Source organism: Poecilia mexicana, unplaced genomic scaffold, assembly GCF_051168715.1.
Source record: "Poecilia mexicana isolate PSO_F unplaced genomic scaffold, ASM5116871v1 scaffold_15, whole genome shotgun sequence".
In the NCBI taxonomy this organism is placed as follows: domain Eukaryota; kingdom Metazoa; phylum Chordata; class Actinopteri; order Cyprinodontiformes; family Poeciliidae; genus Poecilia; species Poecilia mexicana.
The window spans coordinates 22,564,688-22,587,436 of NW_028263384.1; the positions used below are offsets into that span (position 1 = coordinate 22,564,688).

At 39.3% G+C, this 22,749-nt stretch overlaps 1 protein-coding gene, 1 long non-coding RNA gene and 1 pseudogene across 3 annotated transcripts; 2 read left to right on the forward strand and 1 right to left on the reverse strand.

Moving 5' to 3' along the window:
- The first annotated feature begins 908 nt into the window (after positions 1 to 908).
- On the forward strand, positions 909 to 8,166 carry LOC106921259 (uncharacterized; annotated as a pseudogene). The gene is made up of 3 exons (XR_015765367.1): positions 909 to 1,191; positions 2,138 to 2,318; positions 3,468 to 8,166. The product of XR_015765367.1 is annotated as an uncharacterized LOC106921259 (transcript).
- Positions 8,167 to 12,254: 4,088 nt separating this feature from the next.
- Positions 12,255 to 19,081, forward strand: LOC106921254 (androgen-dependent TFPI-regulating protein). The gene is made up of 5 exons (XM_014992813.2): positions 12,255 to 12,407; positions 12,487 to 12,612; positions 14,298 to 14,399; positions 14,489 to 14,604; positions 18,730 to 19,081. Exons 1-5 carry the CDS (start codon positions 12,255 to 12,257, stop codon positions 19,079 to 19,081), a joined length of 849 nt encoding a protein of 282 aa, XP_014848299.2.
- LOC148155361 (uncharacterized) lies at positions 18,579 to 19,988 on the reverse strand. The gene is made up of 4 exons (XR_015765368.1): positions 19,845 to 19,988; positions 19,718 to 19,771; positions 19,565 to 19,618; positions 18,579 to 19,485 (listed from the first exon to the last, which is right to left on the reverse strand). It is a non-coding gene; the product is annotated as an uncharacterized LOC148155361 (long non-coding RNA).
- Positions 19,989 to 22,749: the final 2,761 nt, after the last annotated feature.

Sequence of the window (22,749 nt, forward strand, 5' to 3'; positions counted from 1 at the left end):
TTGTTCATGTTAATGTGTATTTAAAGACAAGTTTGAATTTTAAAAATTTTACAATCTCTGATCAAAAATCTCACAACCTTCATATTACCTCCATTCTCCATATTACCTTCATGACCTCGCAGGGGTCGTGACCCCCCACGTTAAAGACCTCTGCTCTTAATGAACAAAGTTGCCAGAGATATAATCCAAAATAATTAACTTTGCTCAAGATAAACACAGGTCACAAAATGTATTTGGAGTGCTTTGCCATTTTTATGCAGTTGTACTTGGAAGTCATAAAAGTCAAACAGGAAGCTACATGAAGTCAGAGGATCCCAGCCCAACTTCAGGTCACTTGTTCCATCTTTGTATTTGTAAACTTTTTTTTTTTCAATTAAAAAAATAAAATAAATTGAAACTAAAGAAGCAGCGGGAGCACTGTCGCCTCGCAGCTAGAAGGTCCTGGGTTCTTTTCCCGGCCCAGAATCTTTCTGCACGGAGTTTGCATGTTCTCCCTGTGCATGCATGGATTCTCTCCGGGTACTCCGGCTTCCTCCCACAGTCCAAAAACAAGACTGTTAGGTTAATTGGTCTTTCTAAATTCTCCTTAGGTGTGAGAGTGTGTGTGTGTGTGTGTGTTTGTGTGCATGGTTGTTTGTCCTGTCTGTCTCTGTGTTTGCCTGCGATGGACTGGCAACCTGTCCAGGGTGACCCCGCCTCTCGACCGTTGACAGCTGGAAATAGGCACCAGCAACCCCCCATAGGGATTATGGTGTAAGATGAAAGGATGGATGGATGGAAGCAGCGGGAGCATGAGCATCTTGAAAATGCTCATGTTGAATTTCTGGTGGATTAATTCAGTTATTTTTTTCTTGTGAATCACAAAAGCCATCGATTAGACTTACTTACTTTTCTAAATAATGTTATTAATACAGTAGTAGTTCTTAGAAAACGTAAAAACGACGACCACCCCTCAGCTGTTTACAAACGGTATAATCCAGCCCTGAATAGTGGACAGCTTGATCATGTGACTTTCGCATTCCATTCTTTCTACGGAAGCCTATAGGAGTGTTCGGATTGGCCCTGCAGACAAAGAACTGCTAACGGTTTTGACAGGTTTGGAGAGACGCCGAGTCGCCGACGACAACTGTCTTGAAATGTAGTTAATTTATAAATATCTCGCCTACGTATGTTCACAAAATAAAGAAAATGGTAAGAATATTTATTTTTTGTCATTTTAAGATTTTTCAGAAGATGACTCTAAAACAGACCGGACCGGAAGTAACCTCTGAAATGCGCCATATTGATAATAAACACCGTTACACAGCACTACCGAGACTTTCATTGTTTTTTTGTTGTTGCTTTTTGCATTATAGCACATCTTATGTAAGTAGTAAATAATAATTTGTTTTTGCCGAGAGCCATTCAATGACGAACCGGATGTGATCGGCTGCGACGATGATAAAATTATCCGTATGTGTTGTTGCATTTTAAATAAATAATAAAATAGATTAGTGTTTCAAAAGGCTCTTTCTGTTGCGCAGATTGTAAGTGTCGGCAAAAGAAGCATTAATAAGAAGATTAACTTCAATGTGTCGCCCGCTTCTTCCTATACTATCTGCTTTTGTTTGGTTAAATTTTCATCTGGAATGCAAATATCAACAAGTACTATTTTTTTCAAATTTTGTGAATGTAAAATATGTTCGCTTAAGCAGTGATCCCATTGAAGTACAGCAGTCACCTCCGAGTGATATTTTATTTATCAAACGTGTTGCAACAAGAAAAAACATGCACATTTACATTTTATTTGTTAATTTCATATTTTTTTTCTCATGCAACTGTTATGTTTCTTCATGTAAAATGAGCACAAAGTACTTAATGTTTGTTTTGGGGATCAAACATTTGGTTCCTGTTAACGGACTATTTAGATCAAGCTCCTTCACCTTTTCAGCCACTCTTTGCTCACAGAGCTTCTTTTTCAAAGTATGAAATTGTTAGTCGTTCAGAAAATGTTTCAGATCAGTGTAGCTGGCTGATTTTATTGGGCTAGGGTCGATCACCAGCTTCCTCCTTGTTATATGTCCTTTTCTATACTCCTTCAGTTGGCTATATAATGGTTCCCACTTTGATCTCAAATGACAGCTTTTTTGGTGTCCAGTTTGACGGTGGCTGTTGGGAGCAGGATTGTCTGGAAGACGGCATCCAGTCGGACGGCCTGATGCCTGGAGACAAAACCTGTGGAAGAGGGCATAAGTCCTCCAACACCTTCTTCATGGAGACTGGTCCTGGAAATCAAGTCCCTCAGGCCGCCTGCGTGAACTTGGAGCCCACTGTTATTGGTAAATCTCACCACGGTTGGGAACGATGTAGAAAAACATTGCTTGTCTTTCTATTAGTACTGTCAACTGATTAAAAATGAATCATGATCAATCACTATGCCTAACTTTGTGAACTTGAAATATAAATATGTATGCAGTCGTAGTTCTTGCTTCTGAATGTGCGACATGTGAGATGTCGAGTTCGTACACATAGATGTATTCTACATGAGCGCTTCGACGAAACCCCGTTCCCTTTCAGTTCTGGGACCATCATGCGGTTTTCTGGTTTTAAATGCTGCTGCTAACTGTGGCGGTAGACACATCTGTTATTCACTGAAACAACTCGATACCTTCATACTTGCCTTGACTTGTGCATTTAATTTGATATTCAATGTGCTTATCAGATGATAGTCCAGCCAGCAGCTGTTGTAGCTGCGCTGTGTAACTCCTGAAACTTTGAAAAATGTATCAACCTCCGCAGAAAATTCATTACTCGATGGTCAGGGTTTTTTTTTGCACCTGTTGATGCAATGACAGGTTCTACTATAACTTTTCTGTGTCAGTCCAAGTCATTCACCCAACACCATGAGTCCATGTTGTTCCTTCTGATAAAATTAAAGTACAAACTAGTTGCTAAATAAAGACTGTAGTCAAACTTGCACACCTAATGCAATGTTACATTGACATGCACACTTGGGCTAGCGATGCAACACAAGAAAGTTGAAAAGTTTTCAACTTTTGTTGCCATCTGCTGTCGTAGAAAACTTTCACCTTTCACTGTCATTTGTCTCAGAACTTACTGCTGTGAACTAGGTAACCCTCCACAGGAGAGAGCCTTTTAGGGTAAAATAGGTAACTCGGTTAATTTACATTACTGTCATAATGCATTAAAATATTCTAATCACATGCATTGATATTGACAGCCCTACTTTCTATGCACTTTCACTTTCAGACAAACTTTTCTTAAATACGCACTCTCTCTTTTAGATTGTTTGTATCCTAAGTTTTTGTAGACTATTTATGTTTTGTTCCTGTTATTTTAGGATTATTTGACAGTTACTAACATCTGGTGTGAATTTAATGTGAAGACCCCTTTAAGAAGTGTTGAAGCTGAGAAACAGTCTAGAATAGATACTTTATTAAATATATGACGTGTTTCAATGTTTCCAGCAGATGTAAAGCAGATACTGATGGTTAAAGAAGAAGCTCCAGAAGACGAAAAACCTAATGCGGACCTGAATGACCTTAAGCTCCACCACATAAAGGAGGAAGAGGAGGCTGTCTGCATCAGTATGGGGGAAGAGCTGCAAAATGTGAAGGAGGAGGTAGAAAGTGCCATGAAGAGTGAGGATGATGAACAGTCCCCTCTGCTCTCACAGCTTTATCAAGACCAAATTAAAGACAGAGAACTTCCAGAAGCAAAGAATGAAGGAGATTTTATCAAGACAGAAGATTATGAAGATGATTCCAACTTCTTAGAGTCTGAAGACACCAAGAAGGAGGAAGAGGACAATGATGTAAAGCACCCCGTCTCTGAGATAAAACACTTGGACTATGGACTGAAAACTGAGAACATGGACAATGACTGGATGGAGAGCAGAACTCCTGAGTCAGTTGGAAACCAAGCTAACAAACCAGATTCAGAAATAGAGTCTCCATGCTTGTTGGATATGAAGAAATGTGCTACAGAGTACAAAAATGTTGATTCACAAAGGAAGGTCCAAACTGGAGAGAAGTTTAACTGTGAAGACTGTGGCAAAACATTTATTAGAAAACAAAATTTAAGCAGGCACATGAGAAGCCACACAGGGCAGAAACCTTTCTGTTGTGATCTCTGTGGACACAGATTTAGCGAAAAATCATATTTAACCGCACACATGAGAATCCACACAGGTCAGAAACCTTTCTCTTGTGATATCTGTGGGCATAAATTTAACCAAAGAGCACATTTAATCATGCACATGAGAATCCACACGGGACATAAACCTTTCTGTTGTGATATCTGCGGACATAGATTTAGCCAAAAAGCTAATTTAATTATGCACATGAGAATCCACACGGGAGAGAAACCTTTCTGTTGTGATATCTGTGGACATAGATTTAGCCAAAAATCATATTTAACCAGACACATGATAATCCACACAGGACAGAAACCTTTTTGTTGTGATATCTGTGGACATAGATTTAGCAAAAAAGCACAATTAATCTCACACATGGAGATCCACACACGACAGAAGCCTTTCTGTTGTGATGTATGTGGACACAGATTTAGCTATAAATCATACTTAAAGACACACATGAGAATCCATACAGGACAAAAACCGTTCTGTTGTGATATCTGTGGACACAGATTTTTTCAAAAAGCCAATTTAAACAGACACATGGTGATCCACACAGGACAGAAACCTTTCTGTTGTGATCTCTGTGGACATAGGTTTTTCCATAAATCACAGTTAAACACACACATGAGAATACACACAGGACAGAAACCTTTCTGTTGTGATATCTGTGGACACAGATGTAACCGAAAAACACTTTTAAATAGACACATGAAAAGTCACACAGGAGAGAAGCCATTCTGTTGTGATGTTTGTGGACACAGATGTAGCCGAAAATCACATTTAATCATACATATGAGAATCCACACAGGAGAGAAACCTTTCTGTTGTGAAATCTGTGGATACAAATTTAGACATAAATCAACTTTAAGCACACACATGATAATCCACACAGGAGAGAAAATATCTCTGTTATGATGATTCAAACTGCACAGCTGCTGTTGGCTGTGAAATATTTATGCGTCACCATTCACTTTATTTCGAACATTCTACTTATTGAACATTTTCAAAGTTATAACAGTCCTGTACAGTGCACATACAAATTATTAAGATGTGTAGCAAATACTGAATACATCCACATCAATGTCCTTATTAGGTGTTATATTTCAGGCGGTTGTCCTCGGAGTTCTCAGGTACTCCCAGCACTCTACCAAGTGTTACTGTAAAAATGTCCTCCTGACATTAAATCTTAGACTTTCCTGAGAAATGTAGCCTGATATCTAGTATTTCCACATATGTATTGGGTAATTTAGAGAGGCTCCAGTTTTGTCTTAACTACAGTGATCCCTTGTTTTTCGCGGGGTTGTGTTCTGAAAATAACCCGCGATAAGTGAAATCCACGAAGTAGTTACCTTTAGTTTTTACAATTATTATACAGCATAATTAAATACTCTACATTGAAACCAAAGAACAAAACCTGTTTTCAGGTCAGTGGATGTGCGTGTTCATCAATCGGGCCTTAATGTGATCTGGAGTCGTGTCATTAAAGCGTCTCCTCCAACCTGCCCCAGAGATTCACAGCTGTTCCTACGGCAGAGCGATGGATCTTGTCAAGCCTCTGGTCGGGTTTTGTTGCCTCTGGCTACAGTTTTTTTCCAGCTGGCATTCAAAGTTTCAGCTTTCATCTCCTGAATGGCCAATCTGTATTACTTATATTTAAATACTGTAAGGTTATTGTCACTCAGGTAGAGAAGGAGCTCGGAGACTGTTTAGCCAATCAGGATGCAGAACACGATGCACTGTGAAAAAAACTGAACAAAAAAAAAATCCGCGAGACCGCGAAAGGTGAACCACGTTATAGCGAGGGATCACTTTCTACATGTACAAAAATATAGAGACATTTTGTTAGATACCGTGTTTCCCCGATAGTAAGACACCCCCGATTGTAAGACGTATGGGGGGCTTCAGGGGGGTCGGCTAATATAAGCCGTACCCCAAAAGTAAGACATATGTCTTACTTTTCGGGGAAACACCTCTCATCTAGCTGCGCGCCGCCTCCTGCCCACGTCCGCACCGTCCCCCTCTCCATACTTCGCCGCGTCTGCCACCTCCCTCTGATCTTAATGAGCGCCGCCTCCTGCCCACGTCCGCACCGTCCCCCTCTCCATACTTCGCCGCGTCTGCCACCTCCCTCTGATCTTAATGAGCGCCGCCTCCTGCCCACGTCCGCACCGTCCCCCTCTCCATACTTCGCCGCGTCTGCCACCTCCCTCTGATCTTAATGAGCGCCGCCTCCTGCCCATGTCCGCACCGTCCCCCTCTCCATACGTCACCGCGCCGTCCCCCTCTCCATACGTCACCGCGCCGTCCCCCTCTCCATACATCACCGCGCCGTCCCCCTCTCCATACGTCACCGCGCCGTCCCCCTCTCCATACGACACCGCGCCGTCCCCTGCACTTGTCACTGCCGCCTCCTGCTTAAAATACGGTAATGCACACAGTATTAATCATACATCAGTAAAACATACACACTGGCATACTGGGGTATCATCTGCTGTATGTAACCCAGTGGGTATCAGCAGGTGTCACACTGGATTAAATACAGCAGGTGGTACTGTATCACACTGGGTTAGATGCATACAAAAACACGCTGTGTGGGATACTGTATGGGGCTGTAACCCTATGGGAGACTATGATACGGAACCACAAGCAGTGCTTATACCGTATGCTTTATTTTTGCCCCTAGACATGAGCGCTTCCGGTTCCAGTGGTAAAAGGAAGAGTTACACCGTGGAGTATAAAAAAGCGATTGTCGAAGAATCTTGGGGCAAAAATGTAGTGCAGTTCTGCAAGGAGAAAATGTTGGATCACCGACTGGTCCAAAAATGGCGTGCAGAATACACTAACCTGAGTGAAAAAGTGGAGAGCGGAATGGCTAAGAAGCGCAAGATTGGATGTGGTTGGCAACCAATGTATACAGAGCTGGAAAGCCTGGTCTCTGAGTGGGTTGCAGACAGGAGAGCAAAGACATTGGTGGTGACCAGGGCTCAGATTCAGGAATATGCCCTTGCAGTGTCGCCACAGTTTGACATTTCCCTTGAACAATTCAAGGCATCACAGCACTGGGTGGATAACTTTCTTGAACGCAATGACCTGTCTTTGAGAAGATCCACAACCCTCTTTAGGTTGGAAGATGCTGAGATTGTTAAACGTGCATTAGCCTACAAGAAGTTTGTGGATGACATTGACTTCTCTAAATACAGTCTTTGCAACATGATCGCCATGGATGAAACTGCCGTGTTCATGGGCCAAGCAGCTCAAACCACCATTGATCAACGAGGTGCTTCCTCAGTGTACGTTCCCTCCACCGCTTATGAAAGTGCACGTGTCACCTGCATTTTGACGATTCGTCTGGATGGCACTAAAGCAACACCGCTACTCATTGCAAAAGGAAAGAAGGAGAAGATTGAGAGGGTTTCTGGCATTTATGTGCTGGAAACTGAAAAAGCCTGGGCCACACAAGATGTTATAAGAAAGTGGCTTGATTTAATGCTGCCGCTTGTAATGCGCGGGAACAAAAGAGGGATGCTGATCTGGGATACAGCCAGCACACACCGCGCCAAAACCATGAAAAACTTCCTTCATGAGCGGAGAATCGACCAAATCATGATTCCTGCAGGGATGACGGCTTATCTTCAGACTCTCGATATTGCCATTAACAAGCCGTTCAAGGACTACCTGCGTGTGGAAATCAATGACTACATTGAAAACCGAATGGAGAGAAATGTACGTGGGAACTTTGTGAAGCCCAGACTGCCAGAGATTGTTAATTATGTGAAGAATTCTTGGAATAAGATCACTAACACCTGCGTTGCAAATGCACTGCTAGCTGGCTACCTGGACAAAGCCTTCTCATTTCAGGACAGTGCCGTTGCTACCCATGAGAAATATGGGCCAATGATTCGGCAAGAAATGTCGTCCCGAGAGTCCCAAGAAAATCCACAGGAACCTAAGAGTGTGGATGTTTATGATGATATTCCTGAGGATGATGACATGGTTGTCATGGAATAAATCTGTTTTATCTTCCAGTATTCCACTGTTCGTTCTTACCATTTTTCATTGTTTTACATGTTATGCAATGTTGTAACAAGACATTCTTGGCATTTACTTTTATAAAACTGTTTTGTGGTGAATACAATACTGTTCAGGTTGTTAATAAATGTTAATTTTATGGTTAAAACAAAAAATTCAACAATTTTTTTCCAATATAAGACATACCCCGAAAGTAAGACATAGTGGGGCTTTTGGGGATACAAAGAAAGTAAGACACTGTCTTACTTTCGGGGAAACACGGTATTACACTGAATTTCTCTGAATCTAAAAACTTATGGATAGTTTTGAGAGTAAAAGTAAAATTTCCTCCCATATTTCTGTGTTGATATTTTTAGTTGATTCTCCCATAATTTTATTAGAAATGGTAGTTTGTATTCAACTGTTGTAGTTTGGCAAAAAAAAAAATTGGATACAAAGTGAACTTGTTTGAGACTATCTAGAAGAGTCTTTTCTAATCAGTTAAAGTTATCTGGGAAATTGAGAGGAATCAGTGACTGATCTAAAAGTATTTATGAAATTCCTTCATTTGTAGTTTCTGTATGGCCTGTTGGGACTCAAATGTTTTGAATTTTCCTCCGTCCCACAGATCATTTATATTTTAAGTTTCTGCTACAAACCAGCTCTGAAAATTAGATCCAGTCACTGTTGTTAAACAATTCAGTTTATGTTTGGTACAAAATCATTTCCGCAAAGAAATCCAGGTACTCCAGACATTAGTAATTAGAAAATAGCATTTTCCTGTAATTGGTGATTCATTTGTGCATCAATCAGGTAAATTGCAGTTTGGAGAAGGTTGCTTCAGTCTCCAACCATGTTGCTCTAGGTTCAGCAGTTTCCAAAATGAAATAATTGTGGCTTGTATTGAGATTTCATCTATTGTTCAGATTGAGCGGTAGGTAGCACACGTGCATTTAGTGGGTGCATTCCCACCAGCCCTGTTTAGTCTGCTATAATCAAACTCTAGTTAATTTGTCTAGCAAGTCCAGTTCGTTTGTGGAGGTGTGGATGCGTAGTCGAACTCTAATGCAAACCGAAAAAGCCCTAAACCTGAACACCTGAGTCTTGGTTCGGCTAAAGTTGACTCTGGAGCAGGTTGAATGCTTATGTGGATGCAAGAGGACCAGAGACCGCTCCAAAAGCAGGAAGCGGACAGTAGTGCAGGGTATTCTGGGTAAATGGAGTAAAAATAAATACATAAGTCTAGCACTACAGGGTGAAATGGTTTGTAGTCTTTAGCCAGAGACAAAAGAGGAATTCTACAACCTCTAAAATCCAACAGTTCTCCATCTTTGTTTACATTTTGTGAAGAAGGAAGTTGTGCTGGTTTTCCTCTGAGGTTTTCCTTCAGTCGTTGTTGACAGAAACAGGGGAAACAGGTTGCTCAAAGTGTTTGGATCGTTTGACAGTGCAGTGTGAAAGCGAATCGCATCAGCAGAAAATCTAACAAATATTGCAAGTTTGGTCTCCAATCGAACCAAGACTACCGGATTATCAAGTATAAAAACACCCAAAGTCCATGTGTGTCTCCACACAAGGCGGATTGTTTCTGTGATGCCACAAGATGTTGATGCTGCCGTTACCAACATCAAAACCAAGCGCACCATCCAGTTTGTGGACCCGCTGGTTTCAAGGTGGCATCGACAACCAGCTTCCCACTGTGGTTCCTGGTGGAGACATGGCCCAGGTCCAGAGGGCCGAGTGAAGGTTGAATAACACCATGGCTGTTGCCGAGGCCTGGGCTTAGCTCCACCACATGGTTGACCTGATGTACGCCAAGCGTTCCTTGTTTCATCGGAGTGAGGATGAGGGCATGGAGGACGGGGAGTTCTCTGAGGCCAGGAAGGACATGGCTGCACTGGAAAAGGATTGTGAGGAGGATGGAATCGGTTCCATTGAAGAGGAAGGTGAGGGAGGAGAGGAATATTAAAATGGCCACAAAGTTTCCTGAAACAAGTTCTGTAGAAGTTCAGAAGTTTTTAAACATGGTGTTTTGAAGAACTTTGAAATGTTGGCACCACAACCAATTATTGGATGAATGTTCATAGATTGAAAATAATTATTTATGTTTGAACTTTACATTCCATCATGTGGTAAGAAACTATTTTGTCTTTGTTTATCCAACACGTCTATTAATCAATAGAAAAATACTTAAAATCTGTTCAGTAAGAATGTAAATACTCTGTTCCTCTTTATGCGATTAGATTGACTCTGGAAAATATTGAAAATGTGACCTTGTCCCTGTTAACAGGAATCTTCTTTAATTCTCTGTGGTGCTTACATGGTGACTGGGTATTTATGCATTTTATTCCCCAATAAAAACTAAATTATTGGAGTTGGTTTCCTACAATTGCATTTCATGAAATGAACAGATTAAATATAAATATTAAATATTCACACAGAGAGAATGTTTTCTATTTATTTTAATGTTTTCCACAAAAAGTAAACACTGAAGAGGAAACGATGGGACCTGGTTGATTTTATCAGGTCTATATCAAAATGTGCTATTCATTGGGTTTGGATAACTTGCAGATCTGTCCAAGATTAATCAGCTGTTTCTATTGTGAACAAAACATACTCACTTGTTAAAGAATTGAATATTCTTTATTTTTTAGACTGCAAATTCAGGTCAAACTATACACATGAATCTTTCCTCAGAGTTTAATGTAAATACTGGGGATCCAGGAGGCCTGAGGGCTGCAGGCAGCTCTGCTTTACCTGGATGAGATGTTGGAGGTCTTTGCTTCCTCAATGAGAACTGGGCCGGGCCTTTGCTGCTGATGGTTAGATGACAGAAAGAGAATAGTGGAATAGATGAGAGTCACACATAAATTAGAAATTCATCAATCTCCAATACCTCACTGAGGATATTTTTATGGAGGGTTTTTTTGTAATAAGATCATAAATTGGCCACAAAATATTAGTTTGAGTCTTATATTATTGTTTTGAATGTTTTTGTTAAAACATATGAATGTCAGAAACAATATTTAGGATTACTTTTTCAAAATTAAGATGATGAAAATCTAACCTTGTTAAAAGTGGTGATTGTCGCCTTTTAAGTGTTTGCATTACATCAACGTGTAATGTAATACTGCCCCCTTGTGGCGATAGAGTGGTTCACAAGTCAAGTCAGGACACGCCATTCAGGAAATGCTATCATAGATTCACAATATAAAAAGAACACAAAATCATACAAAACTATTTTTATGTATATGAACAAATATATAAATATTTATTTAGTAAATTATTTCAAAAGTTACGCATGGAAAAATGACTTTTGGTGAAACTATTGACAAATGATATCTGAATGCAGCTGGTTGCACTGGATTTTATATAAAAGGAAAAGACAAAACGGAGCAAAATCCACAGCACACTTCAGATATTTTTTAATTTAATTTAATTATGCACTATTTTATGTTGGTTTATCACATTATATATATATATATATATATATATATATATATATATATATATATATATATATAAATGTAAAAAGAGTAAATTTGTTTTTGTTTCTCCATTTTTCGTGCAGCTTTGTGTAGAATAATTATAACTTTGCAGGATTATTTGTTGATTTTTAAAATTTGACACTATAACCAGGCATGTCGACTTTATTGTTCCTTTCTGACTGTCGTTCATTTGCTGTTAAAGGTTCGATATTAAGCTCTACAGACTTCAGTTCAGAAAGTCCAGCTCCTCTGTAATGACACCAAATGCTGGTTTTGAAACACTTAGAGCAGCGAAATGGGACTTGCTGTACTTTTAGTTCTTCTCTTGTGAAACAGATTAACAGGCTCCCACAGTGAATAAATTCACCGTTCAGTCACATGTCTCAGAGGGTTGATTGTGAAAGAAGAAATGTTACGTATCATAACAAACAGAGGGCCTCTTGTCTAAAAATGTTGCTTTGCGTCTCACCAGCATCTTAATAAGCTTGGACTGAATCACACTAATCTATAAAGACCTTCTCTGCCTCAAATACTCACATCTGAAGGGAATACTTGGACTCGTTTAGATTAGTTCTCCTGAGTTGCTAATAATTTATTTTTGTTCAACATAAGCTTTAAAAATGCCTTCCACCCTGAGGGCAGCGTTCCACATCTCAGCGTTCGGCTGGTACACTTTCATTGTGAATTATCTGGCAGCAAAGGATGGAGAGGAGCTACCTGCAGGGATCTTCGTCTATGGAGGACCATGGAAGTACCTCACCTTTCTGAACCTGGTGAGCACGTTTAGCGGTGATGACTGTGGTGAATATGTTGTGCAGGTGAAACTGAATAATTTTGCTGGTGTTTTCTCAGTTATTGCAAATGACGTTCTTTGGCCTGGCGGCAGTGAACGATCTCCAACCAGGGGAGAAGGCAGAGAGCGCGCTGAACAGATGGAAAGACCTCCTGTTCTCCGTCTTTGCCTTCCCTGTTGGGACGGTGAGAAAATCCTGCCACTAATTTCAGCTTTCTTATTTATTTACAAAACGATCTTATAATTTTTAAAAAGGCAGTTCTTTATTAATATTTGCATTTAAGGTCTAATCTCTTGTATTGATCTCTGGAAAACAAAGAGACTGTATTTAAACATTAAAACAATGTTCTAGCAGAGGAAAAGTTACCTCACACCCTCCTCTAATAATAGCAACGGTGTACAAACTTCTTGCCAAGTTGCAAGTAAAAAAAAACTAGTTTTTTTTACAATCAAAAAGTAAAAATTGTACTGTATCATATTGTATGCATTGTAAAAATTTCTTGAATTATTACATTATTATATTTTAGCATCTCAATTTCAACATTTTTAGGGTTGATTGTTTTCTTTAGAGGTTGGGGGGAGGAGGGATGGAAGATTTACTTTTGAGTAAAAGTAGCTCAATATTTGTGGTTCTGTTTACTCCAAAATTAAAATTAATAGAAAAACTTTAACAAGGAAAGAATTTTGTGCCACATTTTTTTATTTTAAGATTTTGTTCATCTGTGATAAAATAAAAAAAGTCCATCTGCATCAACCACTTCTGCTACTATTTGCTCCATATTCTATATTTGAGGTTGACGGGCTGCACAAAATACTTCGGCGGGCCAGAAATGGCCCCAGGCCGGCACTTTGGACACCCCTACTCTACTGTATATAAAGTCAAGAAGTTAATGACTCATAACTTCCCATATTTTTATACTCAGACAGTTCAGTTGAGTATAAGACCAAAATGTTTTACACTTTTGTCTCATTTTGAGTGGAAATAAATGTGAGTTCTCACCTGAAATTGTTTGTTTCTAAATATATTTCATGCTACATTTTAACGTTTTTGGGACCAGTAACAGATAGCCTCAAATATTCCTGAAACATAATCTGATACGCAGCTGCTCTGTGCTTCACTCTTGGTGTGAGAGGATTTTCCTGCATGTTCTCTGGTTCTTATGTCCAGTTGATTCAGTTTTAGATTCATCTGACCAAGGAACATTTCTTCCAGAAGTTTGAACATTTGTCTGCTTTCTCTGACAGTATTGAGTCAGGCCTTTAAGTTCTTCTCAGAAAGCAAAAGTTTTCTCTTCCTACTGCTCATTAAAAAGTTGAACCTCCAGTCAAAAGTACAACATCAGCCTGCTGCTGATGTTTAGTGGTTTGTGGGAAACTTCCTTCAGCATCTTGCAGTCTGTCTTCAGGATGAATGTTTGCATGTTGGCCTTTAAAGGTTAACTTTAAGCTCTTTAAATCTTACCAGACTCTTAAACTGCTGCAATCTTCTTACTGAAGGTTTCATCCAGCTGCTTGGATCTCAGCACAATGTTCTGTTTCATTTCAGAATCACAGACAGCTGACTGTTAACTGATGTTTTATACCTCTGTGTCAGTTTGATTTGGATTAAATATGGGGGTGTCCTAATTTAATACTCATCTGAAATAGTTTGTTTAAATTTAAAAAAGTATTTATATTAGCAATTTGGATAAACTGATGAACCTGGATTGTGGTTTGGATTGTGGGAGGAAGATCCCAGGGAGAAAATGCAAACTCCATAAGTTAAAATCATACCAAGAAAAAGTGTTTTACTGTGTTCTACTACTATAAAACAATAAAACATGTTTAAAAAGTAGTTCTCTGCTCTAACTGTGGCCTCTGAATCCTGTAGTTTGTGGTTGTGCTCTTCTGGACGATCTTTGCCTATGACAGAGAGTTAGTCTATCCGGCAAACATCGATGCCTTCTTCCCTCCCTGGATAAACCACGCCATGGTATCTGTTCTGCTTTATTTCCCTTCTGTCTGGTTTTCCTAACCTAAACTCGCTGTGCTCACTGCGCCTCTGCTCCGGTGTTTCCACAGCACACATTGGTCCTTCCTGTTTTGCTCGGAGAAGTGCTGGTGCAGCCTCACACATACCCGCAGATGAGGCACGCGCTGGCAGCGCTGTCAGTCGTGGGCGTGGCTTATTTATCCTGGTGAGTGCTGAATCAGCTGTTACTGTAAACACATCCAGAGTTCCGGAGTGAAACCGGTTCGGCTGAGTGTGAAACTGGGCGACACTGTGCTACACAGTTTGTTTTTTTCCCAGCTGTTTGGGTTTTTTCCTCCCGTTTTCTGCTCTTTATCTTGGAGGAAAGTCAAGTCAAAACTCAGCACTTCAACATAAACCAATAAATGTTATTCATTAATATCTGAAAACTAATCAGTAACTGAGCAAAAAGCTGGGGCTGAAACAATCAATCAGATTAATCATAATGAATTAACTGTTGAAATAACTGCTAAATTACTAATTTACTAATGAGTATAAAGACTCATAAAAGGTCAATTTGCTGAAAGAACAATATAATAAAATATGCAATTAAACCAAAACTGCACAAAAATATATAAATTTTACAATAAGAAGTAAAAACCTTCTGTCTGTAAAAATGTTCCTCAAGTGGTAGCTTAGCTTCACCTGGTTCAAATTCTGGAGAAAAGCAATATATTAAGCATCTTTTTCTATGCAGTTATTAATCATTAAATCCCAAAAATAATCACCAGATCAGCTGAACACTGAGCTGATGCTAAGTCAAGCAGAAAGTGCTGAGCGTTTCACATGTTGATGTTAAAATCCTGTTTCAAATAATGAAGCGTTCACTGAAGGATTGCTGTTACTGCACTTTAAAAAGAAATTGAATAATATGTTTATTTGCATATTTTAAAGTATTTCTAATATTGTACGGAAAAGACTTAAATAGTTAAACAAAAATCAGCCAGAATGGCAGAAATAAAATAAAATAAAGTTATTTTCTTGGGCTGTGTTCACACGGACAAAGGGAGAGTTTATTTCAAACCAGCGGCTTACGGATCTGTGTGAGATCCAGGGAGGATCAGAAGGTCGAAATGCAAAAACAGTCGTCAGCAACTTATGAAAGACAATTCTTTTTATGGACATACAGCTCAAGCCATGCATTAGCACAGTCTGCTCCGTAGAAACACACGTCCCATATTTGGGTGTGTAGCTCTGTTTGACATTCATACTTTGCCTTTTTCTCTTACGCTCAGCATAAAACTCTCCCTCAGAAACATGCGCCTAAGACTCACAGATCCAACTTGCAGTAAAATGTCTTAGCTAAACCAGAATTCTAATAGGAAGGGAAATATGGTTGAAGTAAACTGGTGAGAGACACTGACTCTGATCGCTATGTGAAAAAACTGGATTTTTGTGTAATTTTGCAACCTGATAATGCGCCGGGCCGGAACCTGTTCCGGTTCCTGAATGTGATTCTGAACCAGTTTTGCATGTTTCCACAGGAAGAACAAGGTCAAACTGGGCATCCGCCATCTTGCTGCTACGCTCTTCTTCTGCGTTGTGTGATGCTGCCTCTTGCTTTTCAACTAGTTATTTCTTTTGAATAGACACACTGATGTCAAATATGATGCAAGAAAACATTTATTACGATCAGATCTTAAAAGGTTTGTCAGCGTCTACTTGCCTTGTCAATGTTTTCTAATGTTCATTCAGAATCCACAGACTGAACTCCAGGTGAGGAGTTATCACAAGGTACTGCTCAACCAATCAGAGGAGGACTTTGGTAATATGAGTGATATGCCATATTAGACAGCCAATGAAGAATGGATCATAAGATTTTCTAGAAGTTGCTCTTCTTGAAGAAGCTATCACTAAAGACATTATTACTTTCTCATAGCTGTTTATTTTCACACCCACATTTCAACAAATTATCATTTCACTGAGTAAAAGGTTCACATTCAGAGTTTTATTAACAATCATCGCCATAAATTCAACACTAAAAGCTATAAATGTTCATTTATCCCAGTTAGTGCTGGTCTCATTTATAATTTGCTCAAACAAACTGTAGCTGTGTTGATTATACTGTGTGTAACATGGATGCTGTGTACTTTGGTTCAGGTGTTAAAGGGAAAAAAGGAAGTAAAGGGTCACTTTGAAGTGACCCTTTACAGGTCAAAGTTCACACTGGAAGGCTGGTGTGTTGATTCAACCCAACAATGACAAGCAAAAGTCAAACCTGAACTATCAGAAATGTCAAAAGGAAAAGTAACCTGCAGGTTGTTCAGTAAAATGCTGCACTACCTGTACTGTACCTCCCAAAGGTATTCACATTCAGTTGTGTTATAATCACACTATATTTCGCTTGAATTTTATGTGGTAGAGAAACACAAAGCACTGCATCGCTAGGATTTTCATTACAAATGAAAATCTGAAAACAGTGTGGTGTGCAATTGCAAGTTAACTGAGTTTGCTTGTAATTTAATCAGGTAATTAATCGCAACTTAACAGCTTCACACTGCAAATCTGAGCTTTCTAAGAGGCAAATACCTGCCAAGCAGAACGCTACCGATAAACATACGGGAGCAGCAAACACTTTCATTTCATTTGCATTTTCTGTTTCTATCTTATTGCAGTTTGCTGAGTTCTACTTATTCTGTTTATGCAGTAAATCAAATACATGCAAAAAGGTGTTTATTTTCCTTTAATTAACCAGGAAAAACCCTCAGTGAGATTAAAAATCTCTTTTACAAGAGCGTCCAGCAGCACAAAGTTTACAATATTACCAGTAGACATAACAACACTTACTTTCAAACTGACAGATTTCTGAAATTCAGCCCTGAAAGTCGAGCCAAACATGTCTGACTCCAAGTCATCCAACATTTTATTAAAAACCTCCAGTGGGAAGAAAATAGATGAAGAACAGCAACATGCCAGTGTCTGGTCTGAGTGGAAGGAAGACGATCCTGTGTGTTGATATAATGATGGGTGAGGGATGAGAAAGTAGCCATGAACCTCGAAGCCTCTTGGTGCCGCGTGTTCGGATCAGGTAGATACATCACCCAGGCCCAGGACAGACAGAAAGGACCAACCAACCGGTTTTTGGTTGGAAAAAAGACATAATTTAATCCAGAACTGGTGAACATGTGGGGGAAGTCGAGGTCATCCGTTGTGCCGATCTCCTGGGTGACAGGTGGGATGGGCTCACTCACACCGAAGGGACACAAACAGCTAAAAAATAAAACTAAGAGTTTTTTTGGTTGTTGGAGAAAAGTGGAGTACCTGGAGAAAACCTAAGCATGTCCAGGAGAAAGAGATGCAGACAGACTGGGATTCAAACCTACCAACTCATCCTCAGAGCGAGAAACGTCCATTCAAAAGTATCCTCTCTTAAACTCTGTCAATCTTTTCAACTTGTGATCAGAAGACTGAGTTTTGAGGTCGCAGAAATGTTGCTGAACTGTTTTAAAAGCTAGTTTGTTTCGACTGCAACTAACAGTTATTTTAGTAATCAGTTATTCTGATGATTAATCGATTAATTTAGTAAAAAAATAAAAATAAATCGACACATTCTTCAGGATTTTAATTTAAACACTTTTCATACAATTTTAGAAAAACATTAGAAGATGCATATATGCAAATAATTTAAAAGCTTTTCTTACTTATTTTTTTAAGTAAGAAAATAAACATTTTACTGCCTAAAAGCGTTCCTGTAGTGAGCGATGGATAATCCTTCTGACATCAACATGTGAACATCTCAGCCCTTCTGCTTGGCGTGGCATCAATGAGGAGCAGGAGAAGCTAAAACTGAACAGGAGTTCTGGGTAGAACAGATTTACAGAAAAAGATTTTTTTAAATCTAAATGCATACTTTATATATTTTCTGTACAGTTTCTGACTGTGTTGTTCTTTCAGCAAACTGTCTTTTTTAGAACCTGCTGGTGGATATTTAAAAAATCAATCCATCACAAAAACATGCAATCTTTAAAAAGATCAGTTTTTGCTTGAATATTAATGTGGAAGAAAAGCATCAGTGTTTGAGCCATCAGCAGGAACCTGCTCTGCAGGACAAACGCTTCTTTTCAACCCTTTATACTTCTGCCTCATTAAAGGCAACACATCTTCCTCTGTGTTTCAGTGGACAAACCAGAACCACTCAGCTTGATGCAGATCATTTTTTATTATTAAACTGCAGATTTTGCAAGAAGGGATCAACTGTACCAATAAATATTTGCATAAGATAGAGCAAGATCACCAAACACCACAAATAAACCTTAAAAACTGATTTCCCCACTGCTTGTCGGTTCTTCAGGATCGTGTGGGTTTATCTGACGGTGGGAGTTTGGGTGTATCCCCTCCTCGGACACTTCAGCGCCGCTGGCCTGCTGGGCTTCTTCTTCTTCAACATGGCGGTGGTGACCCTGCTCTACCTGCTCGGCGACCGGCTCAACAGTCAAATCTGGAGTGAGACGTGTTACTTTTATTCATGGCGTTTAGCCTCTTTGTGTCAGGTTCTCCTTTATATCGCTCCTCTTTTGTTTTCTTCATTCCAGGAAAGGACAAGCGGAGTGATTAAGCATTTCTGCATTTCCGAGACAGCTCTACCCCTTTTAACTACAATTATTGTTTCCAGCTCAAAACAAAAATTCATAAATATTGCATGACAGGCATCCAAGCAGCAGAATAAATCAGCTTCCACACGCTTCGGTCCAGCTGTTTGTTGTGTTTAACTTGATCCAGACTTTCTGTGCACGTCTAACCAGAAGTAGAACCGCGTCTGGATCCGGTTTAACCTGAATAAGGTGCCTAATATTCTGCTGATTGTGGAGCGTCCTGTGAGAAAACAAGTCCAGTCTACAATGCTGAGCAGCACTGCAGTGATATTAACACAAATCTCCAGACATTCCCAGGAACATCGTTGCTTTTGAGTCCATTAGTTTCTCTTTCTTCACCCTCCTCTCAGATCTCTGAAGCCTTTGAGGTGTTGCAGGTAATTTGGATCGGCGTCCACCAGACCAAGAGAAAGGATCTTTGCCAGTAAATGTACATCTTCCTCACTCAGGTCGTTCTGTTAAAGAGTCATGCATCAAATGTTTCATCGCTTGTGATTTAAATGAAACGGCCGCAGCTGGAAAAAAAAAACTCACCAGTTTGCTGTTGGAAGAGGATTCAGGAATTTGGGACTTTTGAGGCTTTTTTCCCTGTAAACAGCAATAATCATGTCAGATAAGAAGGTTTTATGTTCCTTTGCTGGTAACTTGCTTTTGTTACATTTTCAAAAATATCAAAAGGTTACTCACATCTTTCAGGCCTGTAGAAAAGCAAATTACAACAAAGAGTAATCCGGCAACGACCTGAACGAAAGAAACACACCCGTCAATACCAGAACTACCATTCCTGTCAGAAACATTTTGAACCTTTACTTACTCCAACCAGCTCCAACATGTTTGCTTCTCAAGCTCCTGTTCTGCTTCTATCGTCAGCCGTGTCTCGGTTTGATCTTTATTTACTCGGCTGCTGCCACCCATCAGGCTGCTGTGCGTAAGCCAGCAGGCGAAAAACTCCCTGGTAGAACCTGCAGAACAGGATGAGCCGCATCGCCAGGAAGGCACCTGATGCTGAGTCTTAACAATAAACAGTTCAAATTGTTTGTTACGTAAAGTGCTTGCGTAAACGGCGCCATTGGAGTGGGAAGAAAGCTGTTACTGACAGCAGTCAGTCACTGCAGCCTTTAATCACAGGGAACCGAGACGCACTTGGAAAACATTACAATCACCTCCACCCTCATCTGCGCATCACAAAATACTTGAGAGATTTGTCAATATGACTTTCTGGAGTCTTTAACCTTCATCATGTTTTAAAAAGCCTCATTTATTTTTTGCACCATGAGAATATAAATATTTGCTCTACTTCTCTTCACTGTTTTCCTGGGACTCGCCCAGCTGCAGCTATGAGGAAACCGCTCAGCCTGGCAAGGAAAACATTTTCATCCTTAACTTTAAATTAGTCACTGAAGACTTTTATAAAATAAAATAAAAAATTCTTTCCTGGATCTTTTTTACCTGCTGAGCAGTTAAACAGGAATATAGTAGTTGAATTAAATGAATTGAACTAAATTAAATGAGTCAGATTTCTGAAGAAAAGGGGGATCTTTGTAGAGCTGAAATGTAAGAAATGATTTTTGTCTTTTTACAAGAAAAGTGTTTAATTTTTGGAATGATTTGTTTTCTGTTTTGTTTAATTTCTGCAACAAGAATGATAAATATGTCATATATGAGTTAAAATTGACTTTTAATATCTTCAGGATGTTTATGCACCCAATTTGAGTGAAAAATACAATAAAAGTTAACTAAAATACAGCTATAAAGACAGAAACCTAAAAATTACATTTTATTTCTATATAAATATTGACCAAAAAATTACAAAAGTGTTCAAAGCTTTAAATTCAGTCGGGTTTGTGTAAATCCAGACAGAGGCTCTCACGCACCAACAGGTGACAACAAAAGCAGCAGAAGAGCCGCTCAGATTGAATCTGACTAACTGAGCGCTGCTGGTTCTTCTTATTCACAACACATGAAATTGTCCACATTTTTTCAGGTTACAATATGAGAACTGTATTACCCTTTTCTTTTCTAATTTTATGTAACAGACCAAAGTAGTGCATAATGGTGAAGTGGAAGAACAATAATTGATGTTTTCAATCTTTCACCACATTTCGATGTATTTACAGATTATGTCTTCTGGAGATTATCTCTACCTGCTTCATGTCTTTAAAGATTGAAGCTTTTGTCCGTTTTTCATCTCAAACTATGCCAGATTGGATCTGTGAAGATCAAGTTTCAAGTCTTTTATGATTGCATTCAGGTCTGTACTTTGACTAGGCCACTCTGGCACATGAATATTCTTTGATGAAAACAGTCTCCCTGAGGCTTTGTTGCCCTGCTGGAAGCTGAACCTGACTGAGTCTCAGGTATTTCCTCCATTACTGTCCTGTTTACCTTGATCCACCTGCAAATTAACTGACAAGCTTCCCTGTCCCTGCTGGTGAGAGTTATTCCCACAGCATGATGCTGCCAACACCATGTATCCCCATGGGAGTGACATTCAGCGTTTATTTTCTGGCAGCCAAATCATTTTGCATGCACACCTATATGCTTATTTTAGGGGTGTCTGAGTGACAAAGGATGAAAAAAAATTCATGCCACTCTTTTCAGATCTCATTGTGGAATATCTTAAAAAGTGTCTATCCTTTTTCATCCACTTTACAGTTATTTACTACTTTATCTGTTTCATAAAATCACAATAAAACAAGAGTTTGTTCTTGTATCCTGACGAGAACCTTGCGGAAATTTCTTCCATCATGTTAGATCTGACTTTTATTTATGATCTGAAGTAAATTTTCCACTCTGGATCCTCACTTAGTGAGACGTTTAATAAACCGACTGCTTGTTAATCTATAAATTAAAATGTGCTAAATTAACTCACACAAACCCTCTTTTCACCCTAGACAAACTCCAACAAGCCTGGGAGGAAAAGTATTTTGCAACAAGTGAAACTTAGTGGAAGAATACACACAAAAAAACTCCACAGAAATGCTGAATATGGGTTTCTGCACCGCCACAGGCTGAATGCGGTCACACAGGGTTAGCCGGTCAGCAGGACTTGGGTATCACAAAGGGAAGAAAAATGTAGTGCAACAGAAGTCAGACTTTCCCAAACAAACTGGATTTACAAATGTAAATTCAGGGCAAACTGCACACATTAATGCATGCAAAAAACCCAAACTGCTTGGTGAAACAGAAAAAGCCAAATATAAGAAGGAACAGCTACAGATGAAGAGGCAAAACTACAGAGTCACATAAAGACAGTTACAAAGTCGGCCTTCTGTCACCTGAGGGACATTTCCAGGATTAAAGTACTAATGTCTCAGTCATTATCTTTAGTCACATTGACTTTTTCAACATTGTCTTCACAGGTCAATTTCAGTCCAAAAAATATTTTAAGGCTAAAAATTATTTGTTTGGTGCTGTCTTAGAAAACCTCTTAACCTCCAAACTGTGCCAGATGTTAATTCTTTTCATTACTTTATTTTGCCACTAGAATGTCATGTTTTTGTTTGTTTATTGTTTTAAAATAAAATTTTAAATAAAGTAAAGCACTTCAGCATGTGCTACAAACATCAGATCCTCTGAGGCAGATACCAGATTGTTTTGCTCCATGAGTGATAATCAGGCTTTTGTTTCCTCGTTCCTACATTTTCAAGAAACCAGTTTTTAGTTCTCTGCCTCCACGTAGAAAAAGAAACGAATTCCAACAAGCACCACTCACCATC